Below are 16,881 nucleotides of genomic sequence, written 5' to 3'. Positions count from 1 at the left end.
GCTTAAAATCCCTCCACTATGTTACTAACTGATTTTGTTCAGTTGTCTGGATTTCTTTTAAACCTTAGCACATGTTTCAGGAAAGTCACAGGAGTTTCCCTCCTCACTATGATAAGGTTGGATATCTTCAATTTATTCAACAAATGTAGAACAAGATACCACAGTTGAGACTTTGAAGCTAGAAAAACTCATATGAGAAAAAAAAAAAAAAAGCCTGCTTTTTTTTTTTTTTTTTTTTAATTCCTTTTTCTAACATTGGTTTCCAATGAAAATGAGTTATATGCCCCAGGCTGTGTGCTTCTCTGCCTGTCGGTCTATCCATCCCTCCCTTACAACTCTTGTGCCAGTCAGTAAATTCCAACCAAATGTAACTAAGGGAATGGAGTTGCATAGATGTTAAAATCCCACAGACCTCATGAAAACAGTCAAATAGATACTGGAGAGAAATTCTACCAATGCCCCTTCACTGGAAAGGGCGTAGTGTGACCTTACCCCTTTTTAACACAGAGGAGAGCTGTTCGAAACGAACTTGCACCTCGTTAAAGGAGAAAGAATCCAACCACAGAAGACAAAGCCATAGCAAACCAAGCCGTGTACATTCAGCTGCTCAGGGAGCTACTTGTTTTAACAGTGGGGATAATTAACCATTGGAACGACTTAGCAATGGTTGTGGTAGGATCTCCGTCATGGAAACACTGAAACCCAGATCTGCTGTAGCTCAAACCAAAATGAATACAAGGAGGTCTTATGGACTGTGCTTTGCAGGAGATCAAACTAGAGGTTCCTAATGGTCCCTTCTGGTGTGAAACTATGAGGCTGTGTGTGGCGTGGTAATTTTTTTCCTTGAAATGCTGCTACACTGGTGTCTGAGAAGTCAAATGACTGCTGCAAGCCCATAGACATCAGTATTAGCCCAGCAGCGTGCAGCCTTCTTGTAGTCTCACCATGTCCTTGAGAATAGGTTTGTTGGGAGCAGCTAGGGTTATAAGCCATTCATAAGGACATTCAAAAACCCAGGAATCCCCCAAACATCTCCCCATTTCTCAGCTCTGATAAATATCAGTGTAACCATGAGGTATTGTTACCTTTTGCAGCATCCCTCACCATGGGCATGTTCCTGTAGGACTGGGTGAGCTTAGTTCAGCAACTGGGTTCACAGATATGGCTCACTGTACAGCAAGAAGATATTTTTTTCTGTCTGTTGTTGCTGTCCCTACTGTCTGGTCCACACCACACACTCCTCTGGAGAACTTTTATTGCAGACGTACAACAGAAGTTTTAGTTATTTTACCCTTCTATGTTCTTGACCTGTCATATCTAGCTGTGTCTACTCTGTGTTTTCTTCGTGATGCAGGTTGCTTGTTCTTCTTTCCTTTTGCACATGGAAATATGTAAAATCATCTTACTAATGCTTCTCTTAGCCTGAGGGGACCTTAACATCAGGTTGGCTGCAAGGGACAATATAACTGAATTTCACTCTGCTCCCTGGACCCCAAACTCAGCTTAAGAGGTTTATGAGGCCATAAAAATGGCCCATATCACTGTACAGAGCTGTAAGCCAAGTAATAAAGATGATGTGAAAAACACTGAGGGCTGACTGCAGTCCAAACCTTGAAATGTCTGGTAATCACTGCCTTGAATACTGAGATTATATCCACTTGTCAGGTGTCTACTCACCACCTCCTCGCTATCTTTCAGTCTCTCCCTATCTCACAGCATTTTTCAATAAGGGACTCATGCACAAGGCAGCCCAGGCTGGCTAGCTCAAGTGTCGGTGTTCCCATTTGGGATGTCTACCCCTTCCCAGAGGATCCCATTCTCTTCTCTCTCAACCATTCTGGTTAAATAAGGCTGGTGTAATCTCACCATTCACTGGGTTTTTCCCAGGGGAGATCATCCCTGCTACAGGAGGAGCACTTCCAGCTCAGATACAAGCCCCTTGACTCACCTAGGAGAAACACAGCCTGGGCAACATGAACATCGGCTACATCTCCTTTAACAGTTATTAATTGTTGTTGTTTTTCCCTCTTCCAGGTAAATTTTATTCTTTTTATCAATATTATCAGAGTCCTAGCAACCAAGCTACGGGAGACAAATGCAGGGAGGTGTGACTCAAGACAACAGTACAGGTGAGTCACGAACCCTCCTTGGTTCGGGGAGAAGTGAAAGTTCCCCTTTTCCTCTTTGACTGCAGAGGGAGCCCAGGGTGAGTGGTTCAGCTGAAAATACCCACCCTGTAGACACTTAAAAAAAGGTGAGAAGAACACCATCTTCTGAGCCTGATAATGCAGAATGAATCAGCAGCCGATTAAACCTCCCCTAAACCTCTCCAATCCAACCCCAGGGACCTGCCTCATAGTAAAGAGAGGAGCTCAGTTCCTCCAGCCAGTTAGGAAGTGACTGTGCTGGCCTTGAACCAACAGTGCAAAAATAAAAGCGTTGCTTGTGCTGTTGAAGCCCCTAAACCTTGTACAATTTTATTTATTTCTGTTTATTTCCCTCCTGTGCTTTGTAAAACTTACTCTATTTGTTAAATCTGCCCTTCAGTGGGTGCTCCAGTGCTTTTGCTGAAATAATAAAAAAAAAAAAAAAAAAAAAAAAAAGATTCCTGAAACGTTGCTGGAAATCTGGCCTTTCCTTGTTTGTTTTGTTTTCCTTTGTTCTGCCAGCTCTTCTCTCTTGATAATTTAGGGTATTTGTAGTATGGTCAAAGCTGGACAGAAAAAGCAGATTGCTGAGACACCTCGGCTGCTCGAGGGCTCCCAAGGCTTCTCCGAATCCCTTCAGCTGGACTCACCGGCAGGACACATGCAGGGGGGAAGAACAGGGCAATTTGGGCTGCAAACCATGAGCTCATTGCTACCATCACACTCTCCAAACACAAGATGTTTCATTTGAATCAGGAATGATATTTGGCTGGAAAACACCTCTCCGTTTTCCTTTGCTGCCCTGTCATGGCTCTGATTTATCTATTTATTTATCCCTGGCTGAAGCTTGCTATTAATTATGGTTTGGATGGGGCCTGCTCCTTTTAATGTTCTAAATTCCCTCGGTGGTTTCCAGTTGCTGGACAGAGGTGGTACCAGGTCTTTCTGGTAGTGATGTCCGTCCTTCTCAATAATTGCCTGCACTTGGTGACTTGCTGTAACTCTTGGCAGCGGGTTTAATCCTTCAATTAGCATCACTTCCAGGCAAAGCTGGATCCCTCAGGAGCAAACCCAGCCAAGCACTCAGGGCTTCATTTTACCTCCCTCCTACCCCCTGACATAGGTGTTGTGCTGAGATGGAGCTTCTCCTTCAAACAGGGCTTTCCAGGGGATGCTGCAGTCCAAAACACCTCCTAGGATTGGTGACCCCCAGCTTACCCCATACTATGACATTCACTTCCCTTTGGTATCTAGCATAATTCTGCAATTCCCTCTCCACCGTTGCACAGAAGGCACTAATCCTGGGTGGATCTTTGCCTCAATAAGAAGAGAGAACTGCAGAATTACAGAAATTTTGTGGTGAGCAGGACTCTCTGGAAATCATCTGGTCCAGTCCCCCTGCTCCAGTAACACCAGCTGGAGTAGGCTGTCTAGGACTATGTCCAGTCTTTAAATTCAGAAGCAGAATCACCCTTTAGGGGCAAGGGAATTTAGAGGCTGGGACCTGGAAGCACCAGTGGATATTTCTTTCCAGTCACTCTTCCATCTTGTTCCCATATTCCTGACTGAAAATAGTGGATGGTCTGAGGCTGAGAAAGAAGTCTTGGTGTCTTCACCTCCAGTACCTACAGCAGCATCTCATGGGGACATGCATGTGAAGAGGGTTAGATTAGCATATCACGACATGCTGGGGGATGGATTGGGTTGTGTCTCATGCCATACGAGAATAAATGGCTTGAAGCTGTGGGCGTACGTAGAGCCTGTGTAAACGTAAGCTACCCAGGACTAGTGTAGGGGGCAGGTTGAGCCATAAAATTATGCACGATAGACAACCAAGGTATGACGTGGACCAGCCTGGCTGGGAGTTTCACCCCATCCACTGACTTCCTCTGTGTCTTCTCTTTCCTTGTTCCTGCAGGAAGCTGCTGAAATCTACCCTCGTCCTTATGCCTCTCTTTGGCGTTCACTATATTGTTTTCATGGCTATGCCATACACAGATGTGTCAGGGATTCTTTGGCAAGTTCAAATGCACTATGAAATGCTGTTCAACTCTTTCCAGGTATTGTAATTGTTAAACTATGGGGACAAACTACAAGGATTTAAACAGAGGGGGGAGGGAAAGGAGAGTGCAAGGTGTTCTCTTTAGAAACAGGGTTGTGTTTACAGCATGTCAGATTTCATTCACAAGGTGATTTGACAGTATTTTAGCAACAAGTATGTTTTATATTTGCAAAATACAGTGCAAAAAGGATCAGTGTGTCAAAAAAAAAAAAAAAAAAAAAAGCTTGTTGAAAGATACCTTGCCCCACAAAATCTGTGTAGATCCAGGATAGACATAAGCTGGTAGAGATCCACAGAGACGTGTTGTTTCAAATTAGCTTCCAATTAGCTTATCCCAAGCTGTCTCTCAGCACTGTGAATGGATTCCTCAGTTCAAGGTTTGGGTAAAAGGCAAATTCAGTTATAGGACTGCTCCTGTATAAGGCACAACAGCAAGAATATGCAAAGCTCTACAAGCAGAGCAGTGTTTTTTAGCCACTGCCCACTCTTCCCTCAGAGATTAACTTTTGGCTCACATGCAACTACCTATCATCATGGTCAACTAGTGTGGATGATGGAGGGGGACAGTGGGTCTGCCAGATGAAATTGTATGGCAGGTGGGGACAAAGCTTGCATCCATGCACTTCCACAGTTCCTGCTGGGCTCAGAAGGGAACAAATAGCAGGTGACCTCACCAAGATCTGGCCAAACTATTGACCAATAAAAAATATGTGGATGGTTTTCTCACATCTGACTGGTTTTGCCGCTCCCCCTCAGCCAGTTCTGCCCAACATACAGGCTGCCCCACCTGAAACCAGGGCTGAAAGAGTCCCATTAGGGCCATCTCCTGTCCAGCAGCAGGATCAGCTACATGTAAAGCACTGGAAATGTGTATCCAATATGTTCTTAAATACCTCTAGTGAGTGAGACCCCACCACCTTCCCAGGCCCTCATCACTGTCTTAGGAATTTTGCAAAAGATCGGGACAGGGGAATAGATGTGTTAGGTAGAGCATGATCCAGAGAGTTTATATAGTCCATTTACTTTGTGAATTGTCTGTAAAAAATGGCTACGTTAATCTGTCCCTCACGCACTACTAAACAGAGCAATGTTTCCTATCCATATCATATAAAGCAAGTTATAACCATCACTGATTTCAGAGAAACACAGGGATGCTGGGCAACCCCATCAGGGTATAGATACTCAGCTGCTGCCAGATTAATATTAATGTGTTATTTCTTCTTTCTTCTAGGGATTTTTTGTTGCCATCATATACTGTTTTTGCAATGGAGAGGTAAGAGTCATCAGCTTCTTAATTATGTCCCACCTTTGTTAAGCTAGTTCTAAATGCAGGTGGTAAGGTGGATGCACATCAGTGTATCCCCTCTTAGTCTAGAGATGCAACCCTGTTTTTCACTCACTGAAAGATCTGTACATGCACACAGAAAGTTCGTACACTTATTTTGGTCATGTAAGACATACAGATCAATCTGTCATCAATAAATGAGCTACTGGAAGTAGCTAATGGGTGGAAAAAAAGTGCTTTTTTTTTTCCTTTTCCCAGCACAAGTGCTGTTTTGTGCTGCCTAATATCTGATCGGTGGCAGAAATAAAAGGGGATTGATAGAATAGCTGTCTAAGCAGCAAGCTCTTTTGTTAGGCCAAGCTTTGTTGACCCTTTTATTCTGTTTCAAGTGACATGCTTTAATTTTAAGATTGCTTTTGAGCTGTCTTTGTTCCCTGTAATTCCCTCTGTGGCTGGATGCTAACAATCTAGGTGGTCAGTGAATGCACACTGCAAAGAACAGAATTACTTTTCACGGTCCAACATAAGTATTGTTGGGCCTAAGCTTATGGATTTTAAGGGGAAATGCAACTACAGATATGTTTCTTATGTCCTGCAGCATAAACACAAGATGTTCCTTCCAATTTTACCCTCCAAAGATTTCTCCACCCCTGTGGATAATACATCCTGCTGATCGCCCTCTGTCCTTCCACTCATGTTTTTTTTTCCCCTCTTATCACAGGTCCAAGCAGAAATAAAGAAGTCATGGAGCAGGTGGACATTAGCACTTGACTTCAAAAGGAAAGCACGAAGTGGGAGCACAACCTACAGTTATGGACCAATGGTTTCCCACACCAGCATCACAAATGTAGCCACGAGAGGGGCACTTGCCCTCCATCTCAATACAAGACTTATACCAGGGACCCTCAATGGACACCGGAATTTACCAGGTTATGTAAAAAATGGCTCTATTTCTGAAAACTCCATGCCTTCTTCTGGACCAGAGCAGTACAACAAAGACGAGGAGTACCTAAATGGCTCTGGGCTTTATGATGGAGACAGACCCACAGTACTTGTTGAAGAAGAAAGAGAGACAGTGATGTAAAGAGAGGAGGAGAAGAAGCAAAAGGATGAGAAAGGTTCCTGGAGAGCATTTAGTGGGCAAAAGAATATCAGGCCACGCATCAGATGCCAAGGATTTCCATACAGTTTCTCTGTTCGGTGGAACGAGAGGTTAAGTTATATGGGAAAAAAAAGTGAGCCACCAATGTGGCCAGTGGTTGATCACACACATATATTCAGTGATCTGAGTCTCCCTGGTGATAATGGGGGCAGGGCTGTCCCGAGGGCCTTGCTACCTGCTGAACAGAGATACTGAGAGTTGGCGAGGGAGGGTTGCACAGGAGCACGTGGTCCTTTCACCTTTTGGAGAGCTTGGGCAGCCTGGGAGGGTGGGAGTCTCACCCAGTAGAGCAAGAGTCTTGCAAGAAAGGTACAGTGCCATCTTCTTGCAAGGGTACAAAGCCACCCTGGGCACCAGCGTCTTTGGTTCAGTTTGCTCTTTCCTTTTTAAAGTCTGTCTGGTAACACACACGAGACCTACTCGGGGGGGGCTGTAGCTGTCCATTCTTGCAGCCAAGAGCTCAGCATGGAAGGGTCAGTACAACTAGCTGCCTGGGGCATGTTCTTCCCTTGGGTATTCCCACTGCCTGCCAAAATGGTCCTCTGGGGTAAGCAGGGCTAACAGCTCATGTTGCTAGATGCAGGCTGAAAACTGTATTCTCCTTTCCCTGACCTGAGTCCCAGTAGCAAGCCAGAAACCAGTGCAATTTTAGATGGAAAATGTGGTTATCAAAATGTGCGAAAATGTCATTCTTCCAGATACAGCAGTGGAGAGAGGCCCACCCTGACTGCTCCCAAGCTGGCTGAGGCAGGGAGGGGAATTTGGTTGTGATCTTCACAAGATCTTCATGAAGAGTGTGTGCCGGTGTCTGTGTGGCTAAAATCTGCTCTGAGGGTAGCTAAATGAGCCCTCCCTGTTTGTGGAAGCTCATGGAAACAAGCTTCAGTCATTTTTTTAATCTTTAAATTGATGCTCATTCTCCCCATCTGAATTTCTTGTTTCTCACTACTCCATGCCCTCACAAGGAGAAAGACTCCAAATCTGCCTGCATCAATGCCCAGAGGCATAAGATGCTGGATACAGCCAGGCAAACCTACCTTCATGAGAACCAAAATTTGCTGGACAAAAAGCACAGGGATTGCTCCTAGTAGGTCACCTTCTGAGCATCTTTCCCATTCTTAATGATGGGGTCATTCAGATGAGCCACACACACACCTATGTGCACCTGGCCACTGCCTTAGCTGGTGCCAATGAGTATAAAACTTCAACCAAAACCATTGAGTTTGCTTAGAGATGCTCAGATGAGAAAATGCTATTGGGGTTGCCTCCAAAGGGAAGAGCACAAGGAAAAACCTGCTTCCTACAAGAGAGAGAGACCAGGAATATTTTTTCCCTGTGCAGAGTTTCTCTTTCTGGTGGTTTTTGCAAGGTGTGCCAAAAGGTCGTTTTCTGACACACTTCATGTCTTCATCAGTGGCAAAGAGATACAGCCTTTGTTGACCAACCGTGTTATGTGCTGAGGTCATTTCACACCAGCTGAGCATTAGCAAAGGGTCTCTGACCATTCTGAAGCATGATTGAGAAGTGTCCAGTACTATAAAATTAGAAACAGTGACTGGATTTCCTATTGCAGCAAGTGCTTCCTCAAAGGAAGGATTCTGGCTGAGCCAGCCTGGATCCTCTCTTCAGCCCCCGTCATAATGTTACTATTCAGTTCAAGCTGTCCAGAAGTCAGCCTCTAATGGTGCTTTGTTTTGTTTTCATATTTCTTTTTTTCTTTCTTGGTAAATTCCAATCACCTGAAGCATTTTTACTCCACCTTACTGTTATGCAAATTGGATAGAAAACAGGCCTTGGGGCAGTTTGCAGAAGTCCTTTAGGATGCAGGTGGAACCTATAGAATAACCTATTCTCTGTCCTGGTCCTTTAGATATGCTGCTGGGTGGCACCCACCAGCACCTCCGAGATGTATCCAATCACTTCACCACTGCGACTTTTGAGTATGTATTAAGGACAAACTTCCCCCAAAACTCTGAAGTTGGTCAGGAAGAGCTGCTGAGACCTTGACTCTGCTTTCTGTGTCCCACATCATCTTTAAACAGCCTCTCAGGTTAGGATCCAACACCCAGTGAAATCAAGGAACAAACCTCCTCCCCTTGACATCCCTGGGTTTTGGATTCGGACCTGGTAGAGGTGTGGTGGTTAAGAGATAGGTAGGGGATGTGGTAGCCTCTGTAAGGCATTGAAGCACCTCTCAACCAATTGCAAACACACGTGAGCCAATCTTTAAAAGCCAGTATTTATTTGTGATGTTTGTTATTTTTGTTTTGTTTTGGTTTTGTTTGTTTGTTTTGTATCATTATAATAAGTCAAAACTCCTCATAACCATTTACCACCAAATCAGCAGCTATAGAAAGGACAGGTTTTCAAAGCATAAACTTTTCTTATTGTCACTGTTGCTATTATGAACAACAATATTCACAGGAACAATGCTAACAATGCTATTACAGAGAAGTTAGGTAGCCTTGCCAGAGAAGTCAGCTCTAGTGAAAGCTTAGCATGGAGAGCTAACCAGCTCTGCAGAAATCTGAGTCAGCCCAGCCATGCTCGCTGCTTGCCTTTTCCTCACAAATTTTGGCATGGCCTCAGGAGGGAATATAAAGGGGGTACAAGTTATCACCAGTCAGCTGTCAATGTGTACAGCTGTGATATTTAGCATCCCATGTGGCTGAACCACCGATAAGAGAGAAGCACATTGAGTATGCTGTCTCTGGCTTTCTATCCATCTAGAAGTATGTTGTGCTTAAATCTTCCAAGTTCATGCAATGACCTTCCTGATTTTCTCACTCAAAGATCACTTAGCATCATTTCACTGTTGGAACAAAGCAAAAGCAAAAAAAAAAAAGACCAAAAAAAAAACCCACTGGTGACTCACTGTTTACTTGTGCTTGTTACAGATACCTCAAGATTAATAATATTTGACAATCACTTAGCAAAGTTCAAGGAATTAGCAAAAAACATAAAATTATTTATAAACAAATACAAAACCCCTCGTAAACTGCAATGCATTCATCACTGGATTACTTAGAATAAATGCTTTAAAACCGATGATAAATGGAGATAAAAATTACATGCACAACGGGAAGAAATTTTTTCCTGGTCTTTTCAAATGCAAATCATACATAATAGATTCTTTTTTCTTGGTGTTTCAATGTTCATGAAAAAAGGAAGATGCTTATACCAAAACAGGGGAATGATTTTGCCTTTAAACTCATGACAGACTGTGAGGTAGACTGTATATTTGTCAGAGTCTGTTCCTATCTGTCCTGTGCTGAGTGCTGAGATTGCAGAAAGTGTTGACTGAGTTCATAGGCTGTGCTTTGTTAGGTAGGGATCCAAGGACATCCTCCACTGATTCTCTGAAACAGAGAAGAAACCACCATTTGCAGTTTGAATTTGTGCTGGAAGGGCAGGCAGAGTGGTTCTGCCAGTGCTTAGCCAAAAGCCTGCAGATCTGGAGTGCGGTCACCTTCACTTTTCTCCATCACCGGGCACTTCTCAAGGACAGTTTATCCCCATCCAGAGGTCTGAGTCCCCCTGGGGTGATAGTTCTCATCCTGGGAAAAAAAAAAAAAAAAAAAAAAAAAAAAAAAGGAGGCAGCTGTGGAGTCAGGGTGCAGCCAACACTTGGGTAGAGAGACTTTCACAAACCCATCCTAGGAGGAGGCAAAGGCTTGGAGGAACTGGTTGTATTTTTCCAGTTTTTATTCTTCCACTGTGTCAGCTTTGTGTACTTTTTCTTCTTATCCTGTAAAGCATCTGGCTGTATCCTATAGCTCCTCTTGCTTCTCTAAGCACACTGGGGAGGGGTCTCCTTGCCCACCTTTTGGGTGGCTGTCCTCTTCTCCATTGTCACTGAGGTGCTGGGTTTGGGCAGGGATTCTCAACCCCTGGCAGGTTTAAATCATGGTACCCAGCCCAGCAGCACCGTCTGCTGATGCTCCTGTGTCCCTTTTCCCTTTTCCTCTGAATAAGTGCAGATGAGTCATTTTACACCTTCTATAAACTGCTTTGTCTTGGTGCAAATGAGATTATGTCTTTTCCCATTCCGCACCATTCCTCAGCTCTGCTCCATCCTGTCCAATACATATCAGAGCCAGAATATTGACAATGTTCTCCTAAAAACTGAACTCCTAAGCCAGGGATTAGCATCTTTTTTTTGTTTGTTTATGGGAAATTGGCTGAAAGCTGCAGAACATCCACAGTGCTGGTAAAATTTTTCAATTTTTTTAAATATAAAAATACATTAGGAGTGAAGATCCAATTTTGTTCTTGATTATTTTTTTGATTAATTCAATGACTGGCTTACAAATTTTTAAACTTCAGAATCTGATCTTTTAAAAAGTTAAGAAACCTCAGCTATCATTTTGGTTTTCTTTTGTTGTTGTTGTTTTGTTTTGTGTTTTCACTGGCTAATTTTCTTGCACAACTTCCACTCAGAATTGAAAACTTCAAGCAGAATTACTGAGGATGAGGAAAGCGATCAGTATCTCCCTTAAGTCATCCAGATTTCTCACTCTGTTCAATCATTCTTTCACCTGAAATAGGACTGCGTGAAATGAGAGAAAGCACTTTAAGAGTCTGCATTTAAGGGAGAGGTTGCATGAACCCGTGAAGTCCTTTTGTGTCCAACACTGCTTCTTATTAGCATAGGTGTTTTTTTGCACCTATTGGTGCCCATTGCCCATGAGTTTGCTACAGACCAGTCCCTACCTTGTCATGGAAAGTTATGTGACAATAATGTGGTTCACATCCTCTCCTTCTGGCTTCATCCAGATTTTATGACATTTTAACTGTAACAGGAAGAAAAAGGAAAAACAAAAACAAAAACAAAAACAAAAAACTGAGACAGCATTTTCCAGCCTTTGGGGTTATGGGTTTGGTGTCTGCCTCCTCAGCCATGTATCCTATGTCATAAATGGGCATCGCACTGGTGGCTGCAAGTTGTAAATTGCTCAGCATGTGAGGAAGCTTTGTTTTAAGGCCATGAGCAGGTTAAGGTAGGTCTTCACCATGGCACTTTCCAGCTGACAGCACCAGCTGGGGGAGAAATCGTGTTGCACCCTCAGAGAGGTCTAGGGAAATTATTTATTTTTAAAAGTCTTTATGCTGGGACACGTTTTGTGTTTGATTTTTTTAAATTATTATTATTTTTACTTCTATTTTTGTGTTTAATTTTTTTAAAGTTATTATTATTTTTACTTCTATTGATGATGAATTGCCACGTTCTGCAGAGTAAATAGAGGACATATATGATATTCCTGGCCAGCTACAGAGCATTTCAGGAACTCAGTGTCACTCTCCAGACAGAGTAGATTTTATATCCTGTTCCTCTAGGGTGTCTTGAAATGAGAAAAATATTAAATTGTAAAGGAAATGAGTTTGCAAAAGACCCTATAAATAAATTTCCATCATGGATTGGCCAGGTCTGTCTGGATTTGCCTGGAAAAAATAATGGTTCATAAATTGTATAAGTAAAATAAGAATCATGTCCATCTCTGTGGACATTTGTTGGAAAGCAGTCCTCCTGGTTTTGCCTACAGAAGTGAAAGGTTGAGCCCCCTGGACAACAAATTCTGTTGGCCCAAAGGAACGTGTTGTTCTGAGGCAGCAAATTCTGCCATTTGTACAAAAGTTATTGGGCTTACCCTGTTCCATCCAGGCTATTTTTGTGGTCTCTCATAAAATCAAACTCAAGCTTAGCTCTTAGCTAAGGGTGGGAGAGCAAAAGAAAGCAGAGGTGAGTTGTTACAAAGACGTGGTTAACTAAAATGTACTAAAATAAAACTTCACCATTGCAAGGGTAAAAAAAAAAAATAATCTAAGAAACAAATTGAATTTTCTTATTTGCTTTTGCTCAGAAAAAAAAAACAAACAACAAAAAAAAAGATAAAGGTTGGCTTTTTTTTTTCCCCCCAGTAATGAGCCATTACCTGATCAATTGAGCCAGAAACCTGGTCTCGTGTTTCTATGTGCTCCATGGGATGCATGGAAGTGTACAGAGATGTGACTGAGAACTCACCTGTGACCAGCTTCTGGTCATGTAAAGCTCAGAGACATCAAGCCCAGCTAAACCAAAACCAGTGACCTTGTTCTGGAAGTCTTAGCCAGAAATATTATTCATGAGCTTCATTTAGTGGTTAGCCACAAGTTTATTTGCTGTCTATATATCAAGCCTCATAAGAGGCAAAATGTGTCCTAATCAAGGTACTTCTTTATTCAGGCCTGATAGACATCTTCACTGGCTCCTCTTTGGCCTGTAGGTGGTTTTGATTATTTTAGAGCAGGGATCTTCTACTGAGAGTCCAGCAGGTGCAGGTGAGCCTGAGACATGGGTTTTTGGCAGTGCTAGCAGACTGTAGCATTAGTCTGGGTGGTGGTCCAGGTCTGCAGAGGGGATAGGACCAGCAACCGTTTTAGGTCTTCGACAGTGCTTCTCCTTAGTGGGCAGAAAAGGCCACAGCAAGGACCAGCAGAGTGGACACCCCTGTCCTTCTATCCCAAATTCATGTTGGTTGGGGTCCTTCTTTACACTTAGCTCCTATTTTCCAACCTTGCCCTAGAAAAGAACCCCCTAAATCTCACCTAAAGAACTCAGTCAGGCATTTCATTTTCCATTTTAACTGGATGCAGACTCAGGTTTTTTTAATGGCTAGAAGCCAATCTCAACTCCGAGATTCAAAACCAATCTGGAACATCAGGAGGGGAAAACAATTTGCTCAGATCGGCCGCACAGCACCCTCGTCACATCACATCCATCACACAGGGCTCAGAGCACAGGCACCCTGGCAGAGCCGAAAGTTTGGTCTGCCAAAACTGTCTTTTGTTCGCCATGAATTTTTAAGGAAAGAGCACAGAGAGTAAGAAAAAGACTTGCTGTCTTTGCTCCACACTTAAGAATGATTATAAACAATAAAATAGTCATAATAGGTTATTTTTTTTTGTTGTTTATTTCATCAGGTTCTGTTGAATGCTCTAATGGTTTCTGTGCAGTGTCTGGTGTTCTGGCTTCTCCTGTGCGGAAGGAGTTCTCTGTGGTGGAGGGAATAGATATAATGAGCGGACGGAGTCATTCAACACCAGTCCCTAGGGCAGGACAGTTAGAAACAGACCTGATGTTGATTTTATGTTCATTGGCAGAAGGCAGGAGCTACTCCACTGAAGTTAATTGAGTTAACTCGGTCGAATGCCAAGGCAAAACAGATCTGAATCTAGACCACAGTTCAAGACTCATTTGCAATTTGCATAATGGAATTAAAATAAAGCTTCCAACTGTAGCAACAGAAATACTCTGCTGAGAATTAGACACTGGGTTTGCTGTTTGGGATTAAATAAAATGACACCCAAGGCATCAGCCATCACATAAAGCAAACATGTTTTATCTCTGCTTGTCCAGATTACTCTGTTCTCCCCACGGCCATACACTGTGGTCACTTAGCCATTCTCAGCTGTTTTAACTGGTAGGGATTTTTCTTAGCTCCTTCTTTCTTTTTCTCTTTCTTTTTTTTTTCTTCTTTCTTTTTTTTTTCTTTTATTTCCTACTTGCATGGGAATTCAGATCCTCCAAGTTTTCACGCCAGCTTTCAGGTTTCAACTAGCCCCACAGTTTACAAAGTTCAAGATAATATCAACATTTTGCCAGAATTTGGGAAGCAAGTGGGAAAAAGAGTGTGAGAAGCTAATGGAAGTCATAGGGGAGCATTAAAAGAAATATCAAATAAGGTTCAGTGAAACCTTTCCCACGGGCCAGGGAAAGGTTTGCAAACCTTGGCACAGCATTTCAGCCTCCAATTGAACTCACTCGTGTTTTGCTCATAGAAGATCTTGAGACATTCATTATGACCTGCAAAGCTTACGCGATGTCTTTCCAGTGTCTGGGGGCTTGGGTTTAAATCTGGCACACTGCTATCAAATATTCTCTTTTTTGATTAATTTAAACTTAATGCTCTTGTCTGCTCAGGTAGTTTATGTGCCCTTCTCTAGGTCGGTCCATCCGTGTTGCTTTGGGGCATGCTTGCAGAACTGTTCCTTGAGCTGCCTTTGCATCTGCGGTGTGTTACTGTACCATCTGGGGCTGTCGCCTGTTTGAGCACATCTCCTGATGGCATTCAGCACTGATGGGCAGTGACGCTGCGTTGTAAGGGAGCCAGAGGCAGCGTTTGCAAAAACAGAGCACAACAAACTTTGTCCTAATTCGGAACGGATTTGTAAGACTCCAGTGAGGCAGGGCAGGGCTGGAAATCAGCTCGGAGTCTGGCACACAGCGCAGGGGCCAGAAACAAAAGAAAAAGTGAAGGAAGAGCTGACCCAGATGAACATCAGTAACCAGGGAGTCATAAATCTGGCTTCTTTTCAGGCAGAAAAGAAGCCTCTCTGTCCAGCACAGATTTAATAGAGATGGGCTCTATTGCACGATGACACTTTCTCTGCAACAGGGTATGTCTTGAAAAAGCAAATGAGGATTTTATCAAAGTCTGTGCAACTTTCTCTTCTTCTTCATCCTCACTAGCACTTTTTCTTTCTTTTTTTTTTTTCACACACATTTCTCCTGGGTCCCACAGAGTAACTTTTCCCTGTGACCTTAGCAATTGTTTTCTTGGCATATGATCTCAAGAATTTGATAGTATTTGGTTATCTTCCTCAAAGCAAGAGTTACTCATTCTGGGCAACAACACAGATGTGCTGGCATTGATATGGAATGAAATCCTGACCCCATGAAAACCAACACCAAAATGTGTGTTGATTTCCATAGAGTGGGATTTACCCTTAAATTCTGAGGAGGAAAAAGATAATGATTCAAACAAATGACCTTACCCTTCCCTTGTCCCCAAAACCTTGTTTGCCACCCACAATTCAGGGTTCCTTTATGTTTTATATCAATAGCACTAAAAAAACAGAAAGCAGAGATCAAGTGGCAGAAGATGGTCTGAATGGCCAGTGTCTCCTCTCTCAAAATGCTTCATGAGTGACAACATTGGGCTTTTGTATTGGGGTCAGTTTCTACATGTGGGGATTTAGGGCATGGTATCTTGCTAGAAAAAAAGTCGTGGGATTAAAATATTTGAGATGGATGGGATGAGTATGCACTGGGTTTCCAAAATGCCTGAGCCTACGTCCTCTGAAATAGAGATACAATAGCCACATGAAAGACTACTTAAAATGAGCTTTAATGAAGGATGTTCTCCAAACAGAGCAGACCTCAGGTACCTAAAACAGAAGACAAAACAATGACTTCATCAGGAAAGCAGCATCTATTTAAACCAGAGCATTACAACAGGCATGGGCCCTTCTAAATATAGAGCTGGATGCTTCCTGCCAGGCTGAGCTTTTACCTTTTAATTTTCCTCTGTCTAAATTAATCACTCTTCCTTGAGGGCTGCAGGGAAGGATAAGTAAGAAGCCATTTGCTGTTGGAGGTGAAATGTTTTAAAGGACAGGTTGTGTCAGGTAGAGCTGGTGGCAGAGAAAGGCATTTGGTGGCAGAAGAGGAAGGACGGGTGTATCCAAGCATCGTCTTCCATCCCCATGTTCAGAAACACAACGTCAATCTCTTGCCATCTGCATGAGCTGGGGCATGCATGAAGAGACAGACCTGCTGCTAAAACTCCTTGCTTCTTCTCAGCAACTTCAGGGTGACCAAGCCATGGTGGCGATGGGGTGTGGGCATTAGAAAAAGGACTCGGCCATTCCTAGCAGTCAGCCAAGCTCTGTCCGATACGTCTGTTTGGGGAATATTGGCTCCTTTTCTTCTAGTGTCAGCAGGAGGGAAAAAATTTGGGTGTTTTCTTCCTCCCCACACACAAGTAATTTCACTGAAGTGTTTTTGTAAGACCTTGTTTCACTTCAGAAGAGGGACAAGACTGAAAAGCTAAAGGACAAAACTGTGATTTCTTTGTATGTGTTACGAGGACATTGCCTTGTGTGTGTCGTCAGGCAGACATTTGGTTTACATTCCTCCACTTCTGCTTTCTGTATGGACCAAAGTAATGAGCGGAAAATGACAAACCACAGGTGTATGTAAAAAGGGAATTAAAATAAAAAGAAATCTTTATTGATTCTCATAAAATATCTCTTTTGTGTCTTTGCCTGTTTATGGGCCTCAGAGCCCCTAAAATCCTTCAGGAGCACACTCAGATGGATGTGGGCTAGATATTCCTCTGTGTTTATGAGGAGGGACCTTCCTGAGATCCTCTAGTTCAATGTGGATGCAGAAAGATGGGAATGA

General features: G+C 43.0%; 1 protein-coding gene across 2 annotated transcripts in view; it reads left to right on the top strand.

Moving 5' to 3' along the window:
* Positions 1 to 16,679, top strand: part of PTH1R (parathyroid hormone 1 receptor) — a 124,137-nt gene extending 107,458 nt beyond the window's left edge. For both annotated transcript variants that reach the window (XM_082753457.1, XM_082753458.1), the window contains 4 exons: positions 2,035 to 2,129; positions 4,066 to 4,207; positions 5,441 to 5,482; positions 6,216 to 16,679. In XM_082753457.1, the coding sequence (XP_082609583.1) occupies positions 2,035 to 2,129; positions 4,066 to 4,207; positions 5,441 to 5,482; positions 6,216 to 6,578 (642 nt within the window). In that variant the 3' untranslated portion in view covers positions 6,579 to 16,679. The remainder of the gene's footprint in view (positions 1 to 2,034; positions 2,130 to 4,065; positions 4,208 to 5,440; positions 5,483 to 6,215) is intronic.
* Positions 16,680 to 16,881: the final 202 nt, after the last annotated feature.

Source organism: Aythya marila, assembly GCF_965140915.1.
Source record: "Aythya marila genome assembly, chromosome: 2".
Taxonomy (NCBI): domain Eukaryota; kingdom Metazoa; phylum Chordata; class Aves; order Anseriformes; family Anatidae; genus Aythya; species Aythya marila.
The sequence above is the reverse complement of the archived record's forward strand: the minus strand, read 5'-3'. Positions and strand labels throughout refer to the sequence as shown.